The following is a 26,416-nucleotide window of genomic DNA, read 5'->3' as shown; positions in this document are numbered from 1 at the left end:
GCAAGTCAGTACATGTATAACCATCCAGAAGTACTTCTTTGAAGTATAAACTTCTTTGAAGAATAAACAGGACATACTTGATGGACATTTGTCTAAACTTGAGTGTGAGACCCAAATAAAAAGATACAATAGAAACTATGCAAGTCACAGAGAAGTAAAGAAAAAAAACTGACTTGTTTTACTGATGAGCTGGAGAGGAGGAGTCATGAATGGGCTGGCTGAATTTTCAGTTGCAGGCCACCAAATAGCTAAGGGAGAATGATCCAGCCTTGTGACTGGAAAGTGACAGTATTTTTTGCTGGGTAACTGGGGCTGAAATTTCCTAGGATTGGATAATGTCCTGGACAAATCAGGACTGGAGGCTGGTATTCTTTTTATATGTAAGCATAAAACTTTACATATTAAGGAATATTCTTACTTTGTTCTATATATGCTTTCAGAAACTGATCTTATTTGTGTGTGGCTACTCCCTCTCAATTTAATCAAAATCTAAGGAATTCAAGTTTTAACTTTAATAAAAACAAAATTTCTAGCTTTTATACCTACAAAGAAAACTTTTTGGAATGTAAACTAACAAGCAAGAGGGAAATGCTAGTTGAACATGGGGCACTCTAAGGTGGTATTGGAGAAGGTTTGGTTGGAGGAGTTTCTCTTTATGTTGTCCATTTGAACTAGGGTGACCAGATAGCAAGGGCGAAAAATCGGGACGGGGTGGGGGATAATAGGCGCCTGTATAAAACAAAGCCCCAAATGATCACCCTAATCTGAACAGTGGAGAGTTGGGGTGAGTTTCTTGCCTGGACTCTGCTCTGTCCACTGGTGGGCAACTGTGGTGGTGGGCTGGATTGATAGTCACTATTTGAGAAACATTTGCCTTCATCTGCATGTAGCTCCTACATTAGATTATCAAACCAGTCCTATTAAAGACCCTTTGGAGATGCCATATTGCTGTGGGAGGTTGGCCTAATGGTACACTGCTCCCCCAAAACCACCACCACAAAAAATGTGGTAGAGGCCATTTGAAGCCTTATTCCTCAAACAAAAATATTGTGCTCAGCTATGAAATTTGATGTGCTAAGTGTTCAGTTTTTGTGTATCAGCCTGATGTTGACAGACTCCTCAGGATTAGAAGTTCTTTGCTCAAGATTTATAGGGGAGCAAATAATGAAACATTTTCATTTTTGAAAACGTCACTAATTTTTTGTCTATTAGGAAGCAAAACTTTCAATTTGGCCTTAGCTACTTTGTATTTTCTGTATAGTAAAAGGGTTTCTCAGTTTGTTGGGGTGAATGACAGAGTTTAATATGATAATTGTTTGCCTGAGATTTCCAGTTCTTAATGAAATGAATACACATGAGTATGGTATGTCCAGTTTGCAGGTGGATATGTAGTAGAACATCCCACAGGGCTGGGGGAAAGGGCTTATAAAAACCCTCTCATTAAATGTGTGGGAGCCAGTAGACTTGCCAAACCCTTGTGTACCACCAAGCACCGCAGTGCTGTCCTCTTCAGGGCCACAACGAGGCTGAATGCCCACAAAGAGGGCAGAGGTAAGCAATCATAGAATATCAGGGTTGGAAGTCCATCCCCCCTCTGCTCAAAGCAGGACCAATCCCCAGACAGGTTTTTGCCCCAGATCCCTAAATGACCCCCTCAAGGATTGAACTCACAACCCTGGGTTTAGCAGGCCAGTGCTCAAACCACTGAGCTATCAGACGGGTGTACCCTTTTAAAAAAGGACCAAGAGTTTGTCTTTCCCCTACTGGTTCAGACAAATCCTCCCCTCCCCTCCCCGCTGCCCCTCTCCCGCCACCACCCCTCGCTTCTGAGGCTGTGGGAGTTGGAGGGAAATGGCAGTCTCTGCTATGTTGGCTGGGTTGCAGGTCAGAATGATACCAAGATATTTGTAGTTTGCTTTGTTGATCAGCTAACTCATCCATTCAGGGAATGGGAACAATAAATGACTTCAGTAACTAACCAACGCACTTGTTAAATAGTACTGTTTCTGATCCTTGGGTGAGTTGAATAACTAAACAGCAATGAAGAGCAAATATTACAGTGAACTGTACAACTTGAAATTTGTACTGTTAAGTTACATTGCAATTTTTTTATCGAAGTTTGAAATCTGAATTGTAATTAGCAGCAGAAGAATTCAAATAATTCAAAGTAAAATAATGTGATGTGCTTGTGGACAACACAGACGGGGAAAAGTGCAAATCATTACATTTAATGTTAATTATTTAGTTGGTTCTATATGGGTCCCAGAAGCCACCTTGAGTAGGCTTTTCATGCAATGTATGTGCTCTTTTTTTGAAAACCCGTTTTCTAATACTATTGGAGTAAAGAATCTTATTTTTAACAACACAGATGTTCTAAATATGTCCTAAAACAGATGCTTTGGGCAAGGCTCACATCAGTAACTTGCCAACTGATTTCACATATCGCTCAACAAGAGGGTAACAAAATGGAAGCAAGAAGAAGGGGGGGGGGAGGACAGGGATAATATCAACCTTGGTTACTTAGTGAAAACTAAGCATGATAGAAAAACTTCTTTAAATGAGATAACTTTATAAATCAATAAGTAGAGAAGACTTTTTCAGATATGGATTGTCTGGAGACTTAATCAGTTTAATTCAGCTATCCAGCCCAAATTTTTATACCAGCTGTTGGCCTGGTTGGGCTCAGCAAGCCCTCTTGAGTTAAAGTGATGCTGTCTTGAACTCTGCACCTTTTTTTGAAGAAGGGTTGCTACTTTCTTATAAACAACTACTCAGTCATGCCTACTTCTGCCACATATGGTAATATGGTTCTAGAGACATGGTCTCATCACTTGTCCTTGTAGAGTTATAGCAGCCATTACTCAGAGGCTGTCTGTAGCATTCTCAGGAAGCCTCCCTAGGAAGGCTCCCCATGTGGGATAGAAGCTTCCCCGAAGGCCCATTGTTTTTTCCTAATGGCTCATTGCCCTGAATGGACCCTTCCCCATCCACTATTTAGACTGAAAGCATCTTGTCTAGTGGGCATGACCCAGGTGTAACTACATTTGAAATACAGATACATAGTCAATATTCTTAACTTCAGATACAAAAATGATACATACATACAGATAGGATAATCATATTAAGCAAATCATAACTTTTCCAATGACGCCTCCTATGACTTGCATAAAATTCATTATGATTGTTATAGTTATATCATAATATCACTGCAAAGAATATGGGGTGCAGTTTCACATCTTTTTCTAATAATTTTTTCTCTAAAATTTGTTAGAACATATTCTAGTAAGATGCTGTGTATTGATTTTTCTGCATTTATTTTCCACTCAGATCAAGAACAAGATCTTATGTGATTTGATTCATCAACATGGACTGATGGATGGTCCCTCTTCCACTTGTCAGTCTGGCAGGTATTAGTAGGAACATAAAGTTTTGGCACCTTCCAGATGGCAGATTCTCTTCACAGATTCAGTTTGTTTCCTATCTCTGAAGAGGAAAGTTAGAATGAGTGTGGTACTTTGTTCTTTCTGCTTCTAGAATTGTTTCTTAGTTGAATTCCTTCAGGACTTTTCGAGTACCCATTTTGGTAACTCCCCCATTTTGGAATGTTAGATATTGCATGGTGTTGACAAAGAACGTCTTCACTGTTCAGTTTACTGCAGCTCCCTTGAGATTATTCTCCCTTGGTTTCTAGGTTCCGTAAAGCTGCTGGCTGGCTTTGCCTCTTATCATGTCTCCCTTTCTGCTCCTAATCTGGTATTTGGGTTCACAGAGACGCTTTCCTTTTCTTACTGTTATGAAAGTGGTGTTCCTGGTTGCAATCATTGGGCATGGCTACACTTGCAGATGTAGAGCACTTTGAGTTAAACCAGCCTTCATAGAGCGCAGTAGGGAAAGCGCTGTAGTCTGTTCACACTGACAGCGCACTGGCGTGGACACATTAGCAGCTCTTGCAATGGCCACAGAGAGCAGTGCATTGTGGTAGCTATCCCAGCATGCAGGTGGCTGCAATGTGCTTTTCAAATGGTGGGGTGGGGTGGAGTGGAGTGTGACAGGGACTGTGTTGTATGTAGGAGGAGAGAGAGGGGTTTTTTCGGGGGGCTGAAAGCATGTCAGCATGCTGTCTTGTAAGTTCAGACAGCAGCACACCTTCCCTTCCCTCCCCCCGCGCCTCTCTCTCTCTCACACAGCATTCCACAGTAACAGCTTGCATGCCGGCTGTCAGAAACAAAGCTTTGAAAGGGCATTTCCGCATTCCTGCAGGAGTTCAAAACAATGACAAGAGTGGCCACTTGACGTAAGGAGATTATGGGACGTTTCTGGAGGCCGATCAGAGCGCAGTAACGCAACGTCTCGTTCACACTGACGCCCATGCGTTGCAGCCAAGGCGCAGCAAACGTTATTCCTCTTGCTGAGGTGGAGTACCAGGAGCACTCTAGCTGCGGAGTCTGAGTGCTCTACGTGCCTTGCCAGTGTGGCTGGGGAGTGAGCTAGTGGGCACGGGGCTCCTTTATTGCGCACTAACGCACAAGTGTAGCCAAGCCCATCTTGTATCATTGTGTATGGAAACTGAGTTTCTTCTTTTTTTTCTCTCTCTCTCTGGATCATGTTCTCTTCTGATTAATTAGTTTTTAAATCTTGTCCAGTTTTTCCTTTGAGTGGTCACTGGCTTTCATAATCATTCAGGACATTTCCTTGCCGTTTTTCTGCCCGGAGTTGAAAAAGCTATGATATATGTTCCCTAAATCTATTGAAGAGACTTAAGGATTTATCTCCATTGTTTTTTATGAATTCAGAAAATCCCCAAATCTGTTATCTTGTTTGGAGTTTGAGTGGATTACCAGACTTCTGTGGTTTATACCCAGTGGATTAGACTTCTCATTGCCTTCAGTATTCTAGGTTGAAAATGGAATGTGGTTTATGACTTGGTGTGGAAGCTGGCTATTTGGTGCTATTTGCATACATTCAGCAAATGCTACAGGTTACTTGTTTTGTCCTTTATGGTTGCAGCATTGCTTTTTGAAGATCGTGGTTTAGTATGGTTCCTTTCTGACCCTATGTAGGCTACCCGTGTTAATTGGCATGTCCTAGTTGTGTCTTATATACTGTTAGGCAATGTCCTTATTGGGGCCTGAATAGAATTTTCTCAAATGTACTGCCTTAACGGAGGTCTAGTGCCTAGAGTTTTTCTTTTCTTGTCTTGGTCTGAAATCGCTCTTTTGAAGTCAGTGGAAACATTCCCACTGACTTCAGTGGGCTTTTAATCAACTCTCCTGTATGTTTACCTTTTGTTGGAAGAGGCAAGCAATTATTCACATTCCCTCAGTATGCACTGGTGGCAGCTTAATCACAGGTGAATTAGGTACCCGATGATTCTTCACTGTGACATAATTCCACATATGCAGATGCTTGCTCTTGGCAATGCCTGTATGAGGGCTTGTAGGTTCATTTGTGCTAAAGTTACAGCTGAAAAAATCTTAACTGAGGGCGTGTCTTCACTACTGGGGAGATTGATGCTGCTTCAATCAATGCAGCGGGTGTTGATTTAGCGGGTCTAGTGAAGACCTGCTAAATCGATGGCAGAGCACTCTCCAGTCATTCCTGGTAGTCCATTTCTCAGAGAAGAGTAAAGTAAGTCGACAGGAGAGCATCTGCTGATATTCACGTAGTTGGAGTAGCGTAACTTAGGTCGACTTACCCTGGTAGTGAAGACAAGCCCTAAATGTATGGGGGTAAGCAGACCCTTTGGAAGAGACCAAAATATTCTGCTCTTGTTGGTTGCTGCCTGCCTAACTGACAAGTAGAAAAGAGACTATGGATCACTCTGTTCTGGTGGGAGCCAGTCACGGAAAAGAAATATAGAATAAGAGAGGTTTTGTTTTGTTTACATATATCTCTAAAAGATTGAAATCTGAGCACATCATGGACATAAAAAAGGTATCCTTACACATTCAGCCTGAAAACTGATCAATTTGCATATTAAAAATGAATTGCTTTTAAAAGCATTATTGCGTCAGCCCAGTCTAGGTGCTAAACATATTAAAACTGTCCTTGGGTTTGATAAACAGTGTTCTTAAGGAAGAAAGTCCTAATTTAAGAACTGCTAGAGAAGATATTTTGAGTTTGAAAAGTTGTTGCCTTCAGTGTACCAGAATGCCTAAAAAACGATTAGTCCAATATTTAATCTAGTTTACCGTATCAGTATAGTCTTTTAGTAGAACTTTGATACCAATAATTAATAGTTTATAAGAGGTCATCTGCCTGTCGTCTTTAGTAATTTTAAAGTGTAAGTAAGCTATTAGGTGATAAAAGGGCTATGAAATGTGGCTGAGCAATCCTTTGTTTTGCCCAAAAACAAGTGAAAACACTTTCTAGAATAAGACACTTCCCATATGCATATATAAAGTCCTGACACAGCACACGTGTAATTGAAATTTTATTTTTGTGAACAGGCAAGAGATAAAACCAGGGTATGTTAATGCCGCCTCCCTTCCCCCCCAGTATTACTTTGTAAAGGAGCGTCCCAAGTCGTCTTTTAGAGACTCTGCAGATGACACCACTCACAATAATTGTCAAGGAAGCTCTACTTTCTGAGAAAACACGTAGGGTTACCAGTTGAGCACTTTCTGCCAGTTACAACTCCACCAATATCACACAGGGAGAGAGGCAGTCTCTGAGGTAGGCAGGTCCTGGGCCACTTAGAGCTTTATATAAGACAAGATCAACATTTTAAACTCCATCCATAAAAAGAATACACTAACAATGCGGATTGTGGAGTCTTGGTGTAACATGCTTACCAATAAAAAGAACAGGAGTACTTGTGGCACCTTAGAGACTAACACATTTATTTGAGCATAAGCTTTTGTGGGCTACAGCCCACTTCATCAGATGCATAGAATGGAACATATAGTAAGAAGATATATATACACACAGACATACAGAGAACATGAAAAAGTGGAAGTAGCCATACTAATTGTAAGACGCTAATTAAGATGAACTATTATCAGCAGGAGAAAAAAAACTTTTGTGGTGATAATCAAGATGGCCCATTTTAGACAGTTGACAAGAAGGTGTGAGGCTACTTAACATGGGGAAATAGATTCAATATGTGTAATGACCCAGCCACTCCCAGTCTTTATTCAAACCCAAGTTAGTGGTATCTAGTTTGCATATTAATTCAAGTTCAGCAGTCTCTCGTTGGAGTCTGTTTTTGAAGCTTTTCTGTTGCAAAATTGCCACCTTTTAAGTCTGTTACTGAGTGACCAGAGAGGTTGAAGTGTTTCCCTACTGGTTTTTGAATGTTATGATTCCTGACGTCAGATTTGTGTACTCCTGTTCTTTTTGCGGATACAGACTAACACGGCTGCTACTCTGAAACCTGTACTTACCAATGAGATACTCCGTTAGCAAGTGAGCATTTTGGGCTAGCCTACATTTCTGAATAATCTTTAGCTGTAGCCCCTTTTAGAGCACATTACAGTAGCCTAGTCTGAAAGTGATAAAGGAATGGGTAATATAGCATGTGAAAGAAAAACTCTCAGCCTGTCCTAGTCAGTGCTGCTATCTGATGATCTAAAAGTAGGTGAGGGTGGAAAATCACTTCTTTATTGGGAGTTCAGTAAGTGGAGAATAAATACCTTCAATCAAGGGAGCAGCTGTCTTTGCCATTTCTTTTGGTTTCTTCCCCCAACCTACTAGTACCTCATTTTTCTCATCTGAAGTGAGTCTCAGGGCTTGTCTACATTACAAGTTTAGGTCAACTTAATTTAAGTCGACCTGCAGCCACCACAGTAATTCAATTGGCAGGTGTCCACAATACCCTCCTTCTGCCACTGGTGTGTGTCCTCACCAGGAGCGCTTGCAGCAACTAAAGTGGGGCATTGTGGGGCACTGACAGCCATGCAAGGCTTGCAGCTGGAGCCCCGCACCTGCCCCAGGGTGCTAGACTGAACTGTGAGCCTGGGTGCAGGCTCAGTTTCACAGAATGGGGCCTACCAGCAGTGAAATTGACATTCTTGTCAGTTTCACAGCTCCAGCTGTGAGCCCTGCAGATGCTTTAAGCTGGAGGCAGCCCTGAAACTGACAAGAATGACAGCCAACTGCTATTGTAAGTCACGCAGTGTCTGCCTGGACAGTGTGTCACCATAACTACACCAACGTAAGCGCTGCGCCTCTTGTGGAGGTGGAGTTATTATGTGGGAGTAGCAGGCCACTTACTCTGGCAGAAGCAACGTTCTAGTGTAGACACTGACATAATTAGGTTGACGTAAACTGTTTTACCTTGACCTAACTCTGTAGTGTAAACTTTGGCCGTGGCTACACTCGAAACTTCAAAGCGCTGCCACGGGAACGCTCCCAGAGCAGCGCTTTGAAGTGCGAGTGTGGTCGTGTGCCAGCGCTGCAGGTACTCCACCTCCACGAGGGGATTAGCTTACAGCGCTGGGAGCACGGCTCCGAGCGGTGGGGCACTGTTTACACTGGCGCTTTACAGCGCTGTAACTTGCTGCACTCAGGAGGGTGTTTTTTCACACCCCTGATCGAGAAAGTTGCAGCGCTGTAAAGTGCCAGTATAGCCATAGTCTAAGCTTCAGATAGTTCTCTTCATATGCTATTCTCAAGTGTACACTGGTTAAGGCACTCAGATACAGCACTCATTCAGTTGGAGATAGAACTGTTTTGTCAGCAGAGTAAAGCCATGGTCCATGTTTTCTCACTAACCTATTTAATGACCATTTACACATGTCAAAGCGGGGACAAGATGTTACCCTAGGGACCCATATGAGTGCCCTTGAGGCCGAAGAGCAGTTGTTCAGTACTGCAGTCTGACTTCTCCTCTTCTTTCCTTTCTCCCTGAGAGACGAGTGACTGTATCTGCTCCTACTGATGTCCACAGGAGAATCCAACACTCTTTGATCAATGGCAGTTAATCTAATGATGACATCATGGTCATCCATCATCAGCAGGGATCCTAGTTTTCTGTGATTAAAAAGAATCAAAATTGTCTGATTAAAACAACATTAAAACCCCTGTTTTTCTGAGAGTAAAATGAAACACTGCACTTTAGTTTCCTTAGCCACAACATATATAGGTATCAGTTGAACTACTCCTGAGGGCATTCTGCACCAAAAAATTAAAAATCCTGCGCACAGTATTTTAAAATTCTGTGAGTTTTATTTGTCAATAAATAAATGCAGAGGCTCCAGCATGGCAGTGGGGAGCATAGGCCACTGGCTGCACGAAGGTGGAAAATCACTCTGCAGCCTCTTCATCCCAGGGACACAGTCAGTGGTGAGGCTGCACCTGATCTTGACACAGCACAAGGCATGGGCCTGCCCCATAAACACTCCGGGACCCTGCCCCTTTGCGCCAGGCACACCAGGTGTGGGTGGGCAGGCTCAACCTGGCAGGATCCAAGTGAGGATGGGCTCATTATGGGGTGGTCCAGGTGTGAGGTGAGAGGATACTGTGTGGGACAATCTGGGTGCAGGCAGCTCAGTGAGGGGGTCTAGGTCTGGGAGGATCTGGATGCACAGAGGCTCATGGGGGGGGAGGGGGAGGAGGGGAGGTTCCAGGTGTGGGGCAATGGGATTCTGCAGGGGCTTCCAGGTGAAGGTGTTTAGGGCTCAGCAAAGAGGTCTGGGTGTGGGGGTCTCAGCAGGGAGGCCTGGGTACTGGTGGCATGGGGCTTGGTGGGGTGGGGGTCTGGGTGCAGCTAGTTGGGGGTCAGTGAGATGGGGGTCTGGATGTGGGGGCACAGGCTCATTTGGCTGGGAGTTTGAGTGCAGGGAGCTCAGTGGGGGGTGGTCTGGGTGCAGGGGTGGGGGTCCTGAAGCAGGGGGTCTGGGTGCAGGGGACTCCAGATGCGGGGGTTGAGGTTTAATGGGGTGGGGTTTGGATATGGTGGGTTAGAGGGGTTCTGGGTGTATGGGGTGAGGCTTGGGAGCGGTGTCTGGGTATGGGATGGGGAAGCAGCTTCCCATACAGTGACCCCTCCCCTGGAGCCGAGGAGCGATGCGGGCAGGAAGCAGGGAAGCATGCTGAGCTTCCTGCAATTGGGGAAGGTTTCGGGGGGGTGGGTGTGACATAGCCCCAGCCACTCCTGATCCAGGCTTAGGGTAGGAGCCGCTGTCTGGGGTGTCCCCAGCCCTGTGGTGATTTACCTCTCTGCTGGCTGCTCTGGGTGCCTGAAACAATGTACCTGCACTGCTAGGGAGTAGTGTGTATGACTGCTCTTGCAGCTTCCCTTTGCTTCCCTGTCAGAAAGTCATTTTTTGTGTGTGTGCAGGAAAGCAAAGAAATCTGCAGGGGATATGAATAATTCTGCGCATGTGCAGTGGCACAGAATTCCCCCGGGAGTGTTGAACACAGTGTTTTATTGATATACAATAGAACCCTGTTGATCTGAGTCTCCATTACACGGCTCTCCATATTAACCAAACCACCAGCTGCCTGGGGCTGACAGCATCTGGGTTTGGGCTGTCAGCCCCAGGTGGCAGGGGCTCATGCTGTCAGCCCTGGGCAGCTGGTGTTTCGGTTAATTCAGAGAGCAGGATAATGGAGGCTTGGATAAATGGGGTTCTACTATATATGTTTTTATTTTTTCACGAAATGTAAAAACTAAAGATTCTCTTTAAAAACACAGAATTTGCGTTTTTACCTTAGCAAACAGATTTCTAGGATCCCTAATCATCAGGAAGATCAGTCAATAAAACAAGTGCAGTTGCTGTACCATACCTAGGTTAGTGATCAAGGAAGTCCCAAGAATCCAGAGATTGAGAGTTACCTTGCTTCAGATTTCTCAGTAATCTTATTTAAGAATGGAAGATCTGGAATGAGCCAAAAAGTCAGTATCTACAGATGGTTTCCTGGGTGGAGCACACACTCCCTTCTCACTGTCTTCCTTAGCAGGAGGCATTTACTATCTTCATTGGCAATGGACCCATTACTTCGCCAGCCAGGAAAGACCTGGTCCAAAGTGTAGGAAGTGAACCAAAGTTCTTCCAACACTTCTAGGACACTAGTGACCACAGATCAACTAGAAGACTTAACATTTGTTACTTTGCCCTTTTTCTCGGGCATCATTGAATCATACAGCTTGTCTGAATTCAAGCAATTTTATTTGCAAAATAACAAGAAATCATTGCAAGAGAAGAGACCCAAGTCAACTGTTGAGTGGAGATAGCCCATACTAATTAGGCTAAACACCACATGAAAGAGATCCTTCATTTGTTTGATTTTTTTTGCAGATGCTATTGTGGAGGCAAGGAAATTTTTCTTTGCCTTTTGCATTATCAGAGTATAAGAATTTTAATTGGTCACCTTTGCTACATGTGAAGCTTGTGCTTCTGGTGTTCTAGTTGTCTTCCCTCTCGCTTCATCCGGTGTCTATTTTCCATAAAACCAGTGTTGGTAAAGCAGGGGAGGACTACCATATTGATGGTTGAAGATATATGCATACGTTTGTCTTGTTTTACTTTGTTCCCTGTGATAAAGTACATTACAGTTTATAAACGAAAGTAGCTAATTAGCATTTTTATTGTATCATGGGTTTTTTTTGCTCCCCTTCACCTTTAAATTAAAGCTTGAAAGCTTATTTCAGGAATAGGATTAATTAGTACTGATTTATTTAGACTCAAGAATGATAAATATTCCATCAGTCATGTATTACACTATCTCTATATATAAAGCAAGCTTACTATTGTAAAGGTCAAGGACTTGAATTGTCCCAGGTGCCAAGTCTCATTGATGCTTATGTTTTCATATGCCAAGCAAAAACATAATTTTGACACAAATATTGACCACATGAGGAGTGCTATGAGATTGAACTCTTTCAGTAGCAAGGACCAATTCCTTCATATCCTCACAATCAGCAAAAAGATGAGTTCTATACACTTGACATTTTTTCTGACCCAGATGCAGCATTACTCTAAAATAATTTAGCATATCCCCTTCCAAATCAGATAATGGATATAAGGGTGGAGGGGGGGGGGAATAGAGAAAATGAGGGGGAAAGAGCCCTAGAAGAAACTTCAGTTTGTGAGAGAGAGAAGCCAAGCAGCCCTCACCACCTTCTCTGCAAAAGCAACACTGTACTCTCTACTTAGTAAAAATGAGTGTTGCACTCTTCCTGGGGTTTTTGTGTATTTTAGTCTTGTAACAGAATAAAGCAAACCCAAGAGAGAACCCTCCCATTCACCCAACAGCAATGATAAGAAAAGAAATGATACAAAAACCATTCTTCCTCTTGACTCTGAGTAGCCAGGTAAGGTCAGTAGGTTGTATAGTTCTTTAGTTGACAGGGAAACTAGCTAAACCAGTGGCTCTCAAACTTTTTAATTGGTGACCCCTTTCATATAGAAAGTCTCTGAGTGCGACCCCCCACCCCTTATAAATTAAAAACACTTTTTTATATATTTAACACCATTATAAATGCTGGAGGCAAAGCGGGTTTTGGGGTGGAGGTTGACAGCTCGTGACTCCCTATGTAATAACCTCACAACCCTTTGAGAGGTCCCGACCCCCCAGTTTGAGAACTCCTGAGCTAAACAAACCAATTTGCGTAGCCCTTATTAGACCTGGCCAATCCCCTGCAATAGAGGTAGGTCCCAAGGTACAAGCTCCCGGTTAGGGTCTGTTGGCCTAGAAAGATTCTCCCTGGAACCTCAAAGGACCAGTACACCTTGTTCCTTAGTTTTTTATTGATGCTCATGGAATACAACTTCTATGAATCCTCATATTAAAAATATATATTGGTAGTTTACAGGACGCCATCAACTTAAAAGAATCACACTCTTAAAAAAACATATTACTGTTTTTTAAGGCTGTCAATTAATCACAGTTAACTCATGCGATTAACTCAAAAAAACTAACTGCGATTAAAAAAATTAATTATGATTAATCGCACTGTTAAACAATAGAATACTAACTGAAATTTATTAAATATTTTTGGATGTTTTTCTACATTTTCAAATATATGGATTACAACACAGAATAAAACGTGTACAGTGCTCACTTTATATTTTTATTACAAATATTTGCACTGTAAAAATAAGAAATACTATTTTTCAATTTACCTCATACAAGTACTGTAATGCAATCTCTTTATTGTGAAAGTGTAACTCACAAATTTTTTTTGTTACAGAACTGCACTCAAAAACAAAACAGTATAAAACTTTAGAGCCTACAAGTCCATTCAGTCTTACTTCTTGTTCAGCGAATTGCTAAGACAAACAAACGTTTGTTTACATTTACGAGAGATACTGCTGACTGTTGCTTATTTATGTCACCTGAAAGTGAGAACAGGCGTTCGCATGGCACTTTTGTAGCCGGGGTTGCAAGGTATTTACGTGCCAGATATGCTAAACATTCATATGCCCCTTCCTACTTTGGCCACCACTCCAGAGGACATGCTGATGATGCTTGTTAAAAAAATGTGTTAATTAAATTTGTGACTGAACTCCTGGGGGGAGAATTGTACGTCTCCTGTTCTGTTTTACCCACGTTCTGCCATGTATTTCATGTTATAGCAGTCTCGGATAATGACCCAGTACATGTTTGTTTTAAGAACACTTTCACAGCAGATTTAGCAAAACGCAAAGATGGTACCAATGTGAGATTTCTAAGAATAGATACAGCACTCAACCCAAGGCTTAAGAATTTAAAGTGCCTTCCAAAATCTGAGAGGGACGAGGTGTGGAGAATGCTTTCAGATGTCTTAAGAGAGCAACATTCCAATGCGGGAACTACAGAACCCGAACCACCAAAAAAGAAAATCAACCTTCTGCTGGTGGCATCTGACTCAGATGATGAAAATGATCATGCATTGTTCCACTCTGCTTTGGATCGTTATCGAGCAGAAGCTGTCATCAGCATGGACACATGTCTGCTGGAATGGTGGTTGAAATATGAAGAGACACATGAATCTTTAACACATCTGGTACGTAAGTATCTTGTGATGCTGGCTACAACAGTGCCATGCGAAAGCCTGTTCTCATTTTCAGGTGACGTAAACAAGAGTGGGCAGCATTATCTCCTGCAAATTGTAAACGAACTTATTCGTCTGAGTGATTGACTTAAGTAGCACTGTGTGGACTTGTAGGTTCTAAAGTTTTACATTGTTTTATTTTTGAATGCAGTTTAATTTTGTACATAATTCTACATTTGTAAGTTCAACTTTCATTATAAAGAGATTGCACTGCAGTACTTGTAGTAGATTATAATAAAAAATAAAGATAAAATGAGCACTGTACACTTTGTATTCTGTGTTGTAATTGAAATCAATATATTTGAAAATGTAGAAAGCATCACATATTTAAATAAATGGTATTCTATTGTTTAACAGTGTAATTAATTGTGATTAATTTTTTACATTGCGCAATTAATTCTTTTAATCGCTTGACAGCCCTGCTATTTTTATGAAGAAACAAACAGGTAGTGTAGTTGAAAAATTAGACCAAAATTTCTTCTCCCATCTTTGTTCGATTCTCCTGTAGTCTGAGAATTTCCACGGTTTGTATGGGTCTTTCTCACTGCAATGGAGTTGCGAAAATAATTTTCAGAAAAAAGGGCATTTATGATAAAACCACATGGGTAGATGCAGTAACTGAAACTACTTTTTAATTCACTTATGCAATTGATTTCATATTGATGGCGTTGTTTTATCTGGGTTTGTTTCTGTAACATATTAAAATCAGAATACTAAAACTGATTTGGGATAAAATATTAAAACTCTGCATGTATTAATTCTTGACAGGTTTCAGTCTGTGGTTTCTGACCTTTTATACTCTGTAGCTGTAATTGTTTCTGCTACATTATTTTCACTATGCAGTATATTTTCTATTGAATTATTGAAAAATTCTGAAAATTAATATTAAAAATGTATATTTTTTTACACTTGTACAAGATAAGATAGTAAAAGAAGAACAAAGGAGACACTGTATTCTCGTTAGAGTTTTTATCCTACAATATTCATTCGGTAATCATTTGTAATATACAACAAGGGATTTCTTCTCTTTGTTGTCACATTTAAAATTTTTGCCATCTGTGCTTAACTTTGTAGTGTTCCATTTGAGTAAGTGAAACCATCTAAGGTTGAGGGAAGGTATACTAGAGCCACTTAACAAGCCTGGAATATGAGTCCCAAGGGTAGAGAGAGATTTTAATGACCAATTTGTATGCCAGTGTTTTGTGCTGTACTCATGTCTCTATCATGTTATCCACCCTGGTGCACATGATTCCTTTTGCTACAGCCTTGAGTTACAGCTAGTAACTCCAAATAGTACATATACTCAGAGTAAATATTATCTATATGGAATAACTACATCTGATGGTACAGTACTCTGGGCCTGGTGAAAAGATAATTTTAGGTCTTAGTTGTTATTGGCTAAACAATGTTTGCATGGATGAGAATTGGTTAAGGGAATGAATCATCACCCTCCTACCTCCTTAAAATCCAGGGCAGAGTAGATGAGTAGCTGCCTTGTTGCCTCTTCTACAGCCTGTGTATTTTAAGTAACAGCAGGTAGAATGTCGCTGGACACCTTCTGTATAAGGAGATTTAAGCCTATGGGTATTCATTACCCTTGCCATGCCCCATCTCTTTTCCTCACTGTACTGCTATGGAGAAGGGCACCATGGAACAGAACTGCACTTCGCAGGTGTGTGGGTTTCTCCCATATAGATGGAGAAACTGAGGCACAGATAGATGAAATGACTTGCCCAAGATCATGCATGTCAGTGGTGTAGTCCAAAAGGGTTGCAGAAGAGGCCTTCCCCACATTTTCCTGGTTTCTCTTTCTCCCTCTCTTCTCCCCGCCCCCCCCTCACCCTCAAGATTGTAATAAGCTTAAGCAGGATTTGTGGTATTTGCATATTATAATGGGTCAAAACAAAACAAAACAAAAATATAAAACATTTATTGATGGCAAAGTCAGCAAAACTGTACTAATCTTTATATGGGCAAAATAGTTGAAAATAATCTTTTTTTTTGGTGAGGAGGCCTTAAGAATGTGCATTAATGTTCATTTTGCATTGTTGCACAACATTTCAGGAAAATAGAATCTGAGTTTCTACTCTCTTGGTCTTATAATACATAGCATGTTCTCTCTGTGATTAAAGGGAGAAGGAGTGAATCCCTAACCACAACACTAACAGAATGCTACTGATGTGTGCAGGAGACTGTTGGTGAAAGCAGCTGTCTGTTAACAGGCAGAGCATGTCAGAAAAAAGGAAAGTACGTAGATTACTTGCATACAAGATAGTCTTTGTTGATGGTGTACTGCATTTCTGTCATAATACTGGATATTTGGTTTTGGTGTGGCTGTTCCTAATCTGCGTGTCCTGTATACTTGGTGGTCAGACCAGATGATCATAATGATCCCTGCTGGCCTTAAAATTTATGAATACCAAACATGCTGTTTTCATGCTTTCTTCTAGTCTACCTGTGCCTGGCTGTGCCATAAAAGACAACTCTTTTTGAAAAGGGCAGGAAGATTTATAAGCATTCTCATATGGTGGTTTGAGTCAGTTATATTAATAAGGATTCTTCACATACCATTTAATTCTTTCTCAGAGGTTTCTTGCATACTAGAATATGAAATATAGTGTTTAGATATTGTAAATGTCAGGTTGTCACATTAAGTAGAATATATGCTGTACTACTATGGTAGTATGGTACCTGAAATCAAGGGACAGATGTAGGGGAGGAGAAGTAGTGGTACTCTCCGAACTCTGCCCACGAATGGCACCAAAATGAGATACTGTAAATAGTAGGTTGTGCAGAGTTTATATGATCATTACATGATCACTATTTTTTTATGCTCTGTAAAAGTAATGTAGTTAACAATGTTGACCTTTACATCGCCATCATTAGGTTTCAGAAATACCATCACATTGAGATGGATGGAGTCAGCTCATACATTTCAGGTGGTTGCAGACATCACAATGACGGTCACATCTGTTTCAAATTTTGAATGATTTCTTAGTAATCACACGAGCTAGAGGCAAGTTCTTTTAAATTGAAGCTTGGGTTCAGGAGCATGATACAGATCCAGGAGAAAGTACTGGCTTACTGAGCCCCCAAGAACCACCCCATTTCAATCTCTGCCCAAAAACATTGTTTTCAAAGGGAAACAAAGACAGCAGAGAATGGTAACCTGCCAGAGCTGGATCAGATATCCAGATAATATGTAAACTGTACAGACATAAAAAGCAATAGAATAAGGCCTTTACCTACAACAAAAACACGCTCAGGAAATATTATCCGCAGAGGGGGAAATATAAAATCAAACTACAGTAGTTCAGCGAGAGCCATACAAATATTAAGTTTGATGGTCAAACGTAGGAAGGAGGTGTGACAAAGTTCCTCCTCTATCTTGGTGGGTCCTGCGCTTATTGGCGGATTTTCTTGCCTCAGAGATTCACCATGTGGGTTGGGGAACAGCCCAGAGACCTTGCCCTCTGGAAGAATCCACAGCCCAAGTCAATTGGGAGGTTTGGGGGGGAACCCGGGCCCGCCCTCTACTCCGGGTTCCAGCCCAGGGCCCTGTGGACTGCAGCTGTCTATAGTACCTCCTGTAACAGCTGCATGACAACTACAACTCCCTGGGCTACTTCCCCATGGCCTCCTCCAAACACCTTCCTTATTCTCACCACAGGACCTTCCTCCTGGTGTCTGATAATGCTTGTGCTCCTCAGTCCTCCAGCAGCACACCCTCTCACTCTCAGCTCCTTGCGCCTCTTGCTCCCAGCTCCTCACACTCGCACCACAAACTGAAGTGAGCTCCTTTAGTATAAATTAATCTCGAAGATTGTGCTTTCTATGGCTGCTCTTTATTCTGATTTGCAATTTTTGCAGCATGACTTTTATAAAGAGAGAAGATCAGATATTTTGGAAAAGATAGCAAAGCAGCTCGAAAGAAGTATGGTTGCCATGTGTTACAAACCCTTTCTCCTCTGCACTCCATCTCTTAGTCTCAATTTTTTAAAGAGTCAGATTAGTGAACTGAAGTATTTTTTGAGTCATAAGATCACTTAGAATGTAAGTATTGTAGCTTTGTGTATGTAAAGAGAAATTCAGTATCTACACAGTGGTTGTGTTTTGACTTATATTGAGGCCCTACTACAGGGAAACTCGGGCATGGAGAAATTGAATAATTTATCTAAGATCACAAAGGTAATCTGTGACAGACCCAGAAAAAAAATCCTTGATTATTTTGCGTTCTAGAAGGAATACTGCAGTATTTCTGTTTCTTCAACATTTCCAGATAATAGTCTTGTTTCAGAGTTTGTGGAATTGGCTGCAAAATATAATTGTATTTAATGTACTTTGTTCCATGGAAACAACAGGGTTTCTGTATCAAGGCAGGAGTTTGGAGCCTGCACTTCAGTAAAATTCTTAAGAGCATAACTATGTGGTTATATTCCCCAACGTTTATCTGTTTCAAGTTCTATTATTATAGTACACCTGTACCCTGATGTAACGCTGTCCTCAGGAGCCCAAAAATCTTACCGCATTATAGGTGAAACCGCGTTATATCGAACTTGTTTTGATCTACGGGAGTGCGCAGCTCCGCCCCCCCGGAGCACTGCTTTACCGCGTTATATCCGAATTTCCGTTATATTGGGTCGCATTATATCGGGGTAGAGTTGTAGTAAGAATGGTGATGTAAAAGATATTTTCTGTATGCAATGAGATTTTGAGATGTGCCTTGTAACGTTGAACTATGAGCTCTTTAGGAAAGGTGTGCTAACAAAGAGCAGCCCAGTTTTAGTGCCTATTGTTTAAAGCAAATCTGGAAAATAAAATCCTAATTTGTTCTTTCAGATTTATATAATAATCAAATCCAGTCACTAAAGGCAAATTGGTAAAGAAAGCTAAAGAGAAAGGTAGTTAGAGCAAAGTGAGAGAAAGTTTTGATGTCACTGTTAGAGAAAATGATTTGAACAGTACCAATAACAGGTTATTAAAGGTTCTGTTTTTGTAAATTATGTCGTAATTGCCATCTGTCACGTTTTTAAAGAGATTCCAGGATCTATTACAGTGGTTAAAGGACTGTTAAAATAAAGAACTAACTGAAAAAATAGATTCTTAAAACACAATCTCAGACTTGGATTATCTCTGGGATTTGTCTGATTGCAAGACAACTATGGTGTTGAAGACATTGGTAGACTTAATCAGGGTATTTCAGTGTTCTTTAGTGATTAACCAGACAAAGATCTAATTTTTCAATGGAAGATACCACTGTATTGTGACTCGTTTAACCCACTGCAAAATACAAAGGAAAGATGTTACATATCCTGCAAAGAATTGCCGGTATTGGCCTTGTCAGGCTTTTTAAATAACAGGGTCTGACTGCCAAGTGTTTTGGAACAAACAGCAGCTGCCAGCAATTTTCCAGTTTTATCACCATATTCATACTAATATTTTTAGAAATCTTAACAATTTTTCAGTGTCTTCTCCTGGCAGGGGGCCAAGGCTATCATGAAATTTTGCAGATGATTAGTAAAGACTCTCTCATTAACAGATTGAGCAATTCCTCTAGCTGTTTTTTTCCCTGTGTCGTCTTTACTCCACATCTTTGTGTTTGATCCTTCTTTTAAGGATTAGTTTCACCCCCCTGAAAGTACTGTTTAGAACTACCTTCAAATCTCATTAATCTCTGCATTAATTGCAGCTAGCATTCCAAAAACTGTGCACTAGTTGTACAGAAATGCTGAGGATAAGGAGAAAAGAGGTTGAGTCCCAACAGTCCATTTTTGGTTTGGAACAGCCACTGGGCAGTAGAATGGTTTGATACCACTGTTGGTAAGATATTGGCTGACTTCTTCAAATAAGGTAGAGAAGATGAGATCAGGAATGTGTCATTCCTGATAAATGATTACTGTTGGGCCAAAACCAATATTTAATCCTGCTCTTGGCATTTTAGGCTTTGTCTATTACCAGTAACCCAAGTGTTTTCACACACGCACGCCTACCTACCTACCTCTGTTTGTTTAATTGCTGATGTTGCTACCAGGTTACAGTTGTACTCTCCATTTTATTCCTCAACCCTTTGCCCACTGATGATTTTTTTCAGACACAGAAGCTATACTTTCTCCAGTTCAAGATAATGTCCCCCTCCATAGTGTTTGTTAACTAAACATAGTGTTACTGAAATTCAATACAAAGAACCTCAAGAAGAGGGTCTATCCTGAGGGTATAAAAAGGATTCACCTCTGCTTTTAGAATTAATAGGTGGAAATTGTGTTCCTACTTAATCTCTCTGATCATGATCTGGACAGGAAGGATTTCTGGAAACTTAAACATTTCCAAAAGAGAGCTGTGGCACTTAGAGTGGCATAAAGAACTTTTCTCATTAATCTGAAGGAAAACCAAACTTTTCAAACTTTAGATAGGGAAATTGTTTTGAAAATATACGATCATTTGACATACATACCTTTGGTTATTCCCACTTTTTTTAAATGGGAAGATGTAAATTAAAAAGCTACATTTGTGGTCTGATTTTTATAATAATTTGTAGAAAAGTCTCTTATTCCCTCCAACTAAAATGTTTGAGGCAAGTATTTCGGCGTCTGATTGTGTGTCAAAGCTACATGAATTAAGCCTTTAAAATGGCAACTGAGAAAATTATAACTAGCTAACTATATTCCTTTATTTTGTTACTTTTGCATGGATCCTGATCTGTACTTTTGTTCCTACATGTTTCTTCTTGATACAAATTTTCAAGCTTGTTGATAAATTGTTTAGTCAGCTGCTTGATCACACTTCTTTCATTATGAAATATAGTCAAGAGGCCAAATAACAAGTGTCAGTCAGGTTTATTGCTTGAAGCCAACAATAATATAGTACAGGGAAATTGTTTTATACGATATCAGACTCCACTAAATCATCTCATACAGCGATGTTACATCCACCTTATGTGGAAGGTATGCTCCCAAAGTTGCACATTTCAGCTGATATAAATTGTAAAATCATCATATAAATAATACGTCTCTTTACACGTCACTAAAATCCAACCCATCTGTTTGTTTCAGTTCAGTAATTTGTTCTGTTCTGTTCTGTTCTTTGCTTTGGATTCTAGCATTCCAGGTAGTGGTCCATGAAGGTACTTCCCTTGCTTGTACTAAGGGCAAGTCTACACTTAACATGCTGCACGGGGTTTAGGTCGGTATAACTCTGTTGCTCAGGGGTGTGGATTTTTCACACTCTTGAGTGACATAATTATACTGACATAGGTCTGTAGTGTAGACCAGACCTAATACATAGAACAAATATGTCTTGATTTTGACAAGTTCCCTATTTTCTTATGCCAAATACTTACGTCAGCAACTTCAAAGTATTATGCTATACTTAGCATAAGTGAACAGGATTATGGTGTAGGCCAGTTTATGCTATATCATTGTTACAATATTTGTGCTTAATGCATATATATATATATATAATGCTAGTGAGCATGTATATATTAGTCAGCAAGCTTGACCTTATGGATTATTTTTAATGTATCAATATGTGCAAGGTTAATATATAGTACTTCTAGAAGAGCAGTGTATTGGACTATTTTTACATCCTGTAAAGCTGCTGTTGTATGATCACTGTGACAATTTTTTTTTTTTAATTTCTTGCTAACCGTATCATCATGATGTACAGTCCTTTAAGGAGGTGTGAATATTAGCTATTTGTTAGACCTTTTCTGTAATATTTGAGATTGAAAGAGAAGTGATTTTTTTTTTAAATGCACCACCTCTTGGCTAGTAAGTGAGGAATTAATCTTAATGTACTGTTTGTTTTTCTTCAAAATGTCTATAAAATTTAGGGCAAGTTTTCTTCAATGGATTTTTTTAAGTTTGGAGGCAATACATGTTATAATCCGTGTTTCAACAGTTGTTTTAGTCAGTAGGTGGGTTAGGTGAAGAAAACTGTTTTTACTTAGCAAGATTTTCTTGGTATTTATTAAGCTTAATTCAAGGATAAATAACTTCATTAAAGTTATTTATTATTGTATTCCTATTTATATTGTACTGTGCCTGGAGGTTATTCTTTCTAGACAAAGAGCCCTTTCTTCTGGCCTAGTCAAATTTATTAAAACATCCAGATAATAAAATGACCACCATACAATGTAAAACTTGTTCATGGGGAAAAAATAACTTGAAACACACAATTAGCTTGGGTGTCTAAAGATGAAGTTACAACATTAAAGTGTATAGTGTTTTTAAATCTTTGAGAAGTATGCTTACATAAATAAGACTTCACTGCAACTGTCTCCTGATAGAAAAGTGATATATGCAGTATACTATAGGTGATATCTTTGGTTAAGACTGCCTACCTCTTTCCATTGTAAGCCTCTGTTTTCTGTTGCCTTAGCTTAAGCTATTTGTACTGAAATTTTCCATGATTTTTCTGTCTGGGTTTGAATTATTTTTAAAGATTTGAGCAAAAATGATTCTGGAGTTTTCCAGAATTAGATTAATGGGGGGGGGGGGACAAGCAAGTAGATTTCCCAATGTTAAAACACTCTCTAGATGAGTTTTTACAAAACAACTTTAGTGCTTCCATTGTTTGTAGTAGGAACTTGAAATTTGGGAAAGAAACGGTTCTGAAGTGAAGGAGAAGTGACTTTTGCTATTCCTATGAAAATCCTTCCAGATTTGGCCAAGTTACAAGCTTCTGAAAATGCCTTTCTATCCATGTGCATTAGAACATGTTCACCTCCTGTGTTTTAATTATATGAATGTTCCAACTGCATTGTATATACTCCAAGGTGCTAATGAACCTTCTACATCATACAATATGGACAGAGATAGAGCTCCACAAGATATAGGCAAAACAGATGCTTCAGGTGCTTTCCCTTAATGAAATACCATTTTGCCTTGGTAAGGGTTCATTTGGCTGTGAACCAAGACATACTGAGTTTTAAAATCCACTCCTTCCTATCCTTCATTGTTAACAATTGTGCGCTGTTTGCACTCTTCGTATTAATCAAGATCTCATACCCCTATCTTAGGATGCAGGCAAGCATTCTTGTTTGCATTTTACAGATGTGGTAACAGGATATGAGAGGTTTGCATAGCTGGGAATAAAATTCAGGCCCCTAATATGGCAGATCTAAGGTTCAACCTCTTAACCAAGCAGCCTGTTAGAATAGTGAATGTACATGTTTGACTATAGTGTCTCTAAAATGACACTATTTCCATGAAATTCAGAAATGAGTGAATATTATGTAAACAACAAATAGCACCCAGAAGTCCTAACTCTATCCCATTTTAGCCACTTTATCACACTCCTGTCCCAGAGCTAAGATACTCTGTCTTTCTAGCAAGTACTTGTGCTACCACTTGGCAAAGTATGTGTCTTTTCTACTTTTAGTGGCTGGTGCACATAGATTATGATGGGGTATTACTGCCTTTGTCTAATGGAGTCACTTGTTTAGTTCAAGTCGTTTGTGGTATGGATCTGACAGTCCCAGGTTTAAACTCTGCTGATGACTTATTTGGTTGGGGTGGGGAATACGTGATAGAATTTCTTCCTCTTATTTTTTTTTTTAAGTGATCCTTTAAAACAAAAACTAGGGAATCTTCTTACCCTCAGAAAAAGGGCTAAAATGTTTTAATTGTTGCAAAGTCAAGCATCCAGATTAGAAAATTCTTCTAGCACTGAATTCATTGTGTACTGAAGTTCAGTAAAATAATTTAATTCCATTATTATAATTGAAACACAGTAGTAAGTGGTACAGTGAATATAAACATTAACTAAATTGCAATTTAATGAATATACATATGTTATTTTTGCAGAACATAAAAAGCTCTGTTTGATACAATGGATGAACAGTCACAAGGCGTGCAAGGGACTCCTGTTCCACAGTTTCAACCACAGGTACTTTATTTTACTAGTCATCAAGAGCAGAAATAAATGGATTTAGTAAATGGAAGAACATGTTAAAATTAACGAACAGAACGAATTCCAAAAGGTTATTGTTGATATTAGAATACTTTTTCTTCTCCATTATTCAATGCCATTCCAAGAGGGTAGATTTTTACTGCATTTAGTGGGTTCAGTATGGTATTCAAGGTAATAGTTGATTATTTTAGTTGAGTTACTTGTGTGGAATTATATAACTAGTCATCAGTGGTCAATAAATCAGATGAAATGTTATGAGATCAAGTGTCTTTGGATATTGGATTGTTTAATTTGGATTTTTCTGTCTCAAGGCATTTATGGAGGAAAAAAAGCCATAAAGAAATGTAATATCGCATTAGTTAGTCATTGAATTTCAAAATATCAGCTCCATAGTTCACAGAAAAAAGCTGCTTTCTTTTTTGCCTCCTACTGCGTCACCAACTGGGAAAAGTCGGAGAGTAGAGGTGAGAGGCAAACATGAAAGTAATTGTTTTCCTATGAGGTATCAAGCTGCTAAACACTATATATTTCCAAATTATAGCAGAGTTGCCAGATTTATTTCAGACTGCTCCCCGCTGGTGATCTCATGTGGGTTAGTGCCTTCCCTTGTTGAAAATGGGCAAGGGATGTGAGGGAAATTTAGCCACCCTTGCAGTTGGATTTGATGGTATGACTCAAAACAAAGGTAAGATTATCAGGCAATAGATAAAGTTGGCATACTGCTTATTAACATTCTTCTAAAAATGTTGCTTCTGTTAATAACATTATTTAAATCCTTTGGAAAGCAGCACTCTAAGATCTGATCTTGCAAAAACTTATACAGGTGCTTTGCTTTATGCACTATGAGGAGTTACATGTAAGTCAGTAGAAATTGTCATAGTAAAGTTAAACAATTGGGTAATTCTTTGCAGGACCAGGACCATAACTGGTAATCTTCTGTTTGTTTCAGGCATTAGTCTGAATAATAAAGGTGATGTGGCAACATGTGTTTGTTCTGAAGTTTTTGACAAAATAAGTAAGATTTTTGCCAAGTCTTCATTTCTGTACTCAGTATTGTATTTTAATAGAACTTTCCTTGTTCCAATGCCTGCATTGGAGCAGCTTTGAGGCTCAAATAAAAATAAACATTCTCGTGCTTCTGTATCACTATCCATCAGATCTTAGAGTACCAAACAGTTATAAATTAAAATATAATTTGAATTTATGCATATTCCTTACAACTATCTTGATGAAACAAGTGTGCAAACTTATTTTTTTAAATTAAAATTTTTAATTAAGAAAATTCATACTACTACTGCAGTCCGTATACTCTAAAATTCGTAATGACTCACTGTTCCAATGATGGATTCTCCTCTTTGACTGAGTAGGAGGCAGAATCAGATCTGTCAGTTGGGATGAGAGGATGAGCTCCTATATCTCTGGGAAACCCCAGTTGTGTCTGCCTTCTTTGATAACAGGCAGTTCTTGTATTTCCCGCATTCCCCTCAAAAGCACAGTAATTCAAACTCTGATTTACTATAAGCTTTGTGAACTGATATTTTCAGCAGTGGGTGAGTTTCCAGTCCTAAATTGAATCATGATATATGCTTCTATCCTCATAGTTGTTGGCAACACCTCCTGTCTCAGAAATGTCTCCAACTGTATCATTAATGAGGAACTAAATAAGATCAGACCTAATACTAATTCTTGCAGCACCTGACTAGACATCTTTTCCAACAGAAGAAACTGACATTTGTTCTTAACTTTGGTTCATCTTATGCCAGTTTTAATGCTATGCCTGCACATTCAAAATGCAGTTTTCAGCCTGACGGAGACATAGGGTTCATAATTTCATACAGCTTCATAAATTGTAGAGACATGTATTCCCAGTACAGCACAGCCAATACTTTGTTCCAAGCCAGGTTCTGCATAGGCAGTTGTTCTTCTTGTCCTCTTTTAAGGAGGAGTATTATAGGGCTATAGTTGAGTTGACACAAAAAATAAAGCACATATTTTTACAGTGAAGGAAATTAACTATTGGAACACTTTACGAAGGGTCGTGGTAGATTCTTCACCATAGGCAAGCAATTTTTAAATCAAGCTGGAATAGGACTTTCTAAAAGATGCTTTAGTTCACCCAGAAATTTAATTCAGAGAAGTCCTATTGTCAGTTATATCGGAGGTCGGACTAGATGATCACTGTGGTCCCTTTTAGCTTTATGAATTCTGGGACTGATGAGATTGAGATTTAAGACAATAGAAAGACTTGATTATCAGGTCTGTCTGTGAAGCTGTCTCATCTGGGCTTGAGGTTCTGAGGTAGTCTTTTATTCTTTGCTGATTACGAATCTTAAACACTTCGCCAGAGAAAATCATGTAATGACTTTATTTTCATCTTGTTAACTCCAGTTATTTTTTTCTGTGAGCTGGATACACACTTTAAATCTGAAATTCAGCACATTACTGTAACATAATTGTGATGCTAATTAACAAATTAAAACGAACTGTAAAATAAATATATTTGAAGTTAAAAATACGAACCATGTA

The 26,416-nt window shown here is 39.7% G+C and overlaps 1 protein-coding gene across 13 annotated transcripts in view; it reads left to right on the top strand.

Moving 5' to 3' along the window:
• The window catches only part of NEK7 (NIMA related kinase 7), a 253,273-nt gene that overhangs the window by 4,959 nt on the left and 221,898 nt on the right, over positions 1-26,416 (top strand). For 8 of the 13 annotated variants that reach the window (XM_024102010.3, XM_065554400.1, XM_024102007.3 and 5 more), the window contains one exon: positions 23,785-23,866. In XM_024102010.3, the coding sequence (XP_023957778.1) occupies positions 23,810-23,866 (57 nt within the window). In that variant the 5' untranslated portion in view covers positions 23,785-23,809. Of the gene's footprint in view, positions 1-341; positions 1,552-3,327; positions 3,408-23,784; positions 23,867-24,839; positions 24,906-26,416 lie in introns of those variants that run through there. The other 5 variants (XM_042840676.2, XM_065554393.1, XM_065554395.1 and 2 more) reach the window with 4 other exon arrangements.

The sequence above is a fragment of the Chrysemys picta genome, chromosome 8, assembly GCF_011386835.1.
Source record: "Chrysemys picta bellii isolate R12L10 chromosome 8, ASM1138683v2, whole genome shotgun sequence".
Taxonomy (NCBI): domain Eukaryota; kingdom Metazoa; phylum Chordata; order Testudines; family Emydidae; genus Chrysemys; species Chrysemys picta.
The sequence above is the reverse complement of the archived record's forward strand: the minus strand, read 5'-3'. Positions and strand labels throughout refer to the sequence as shown.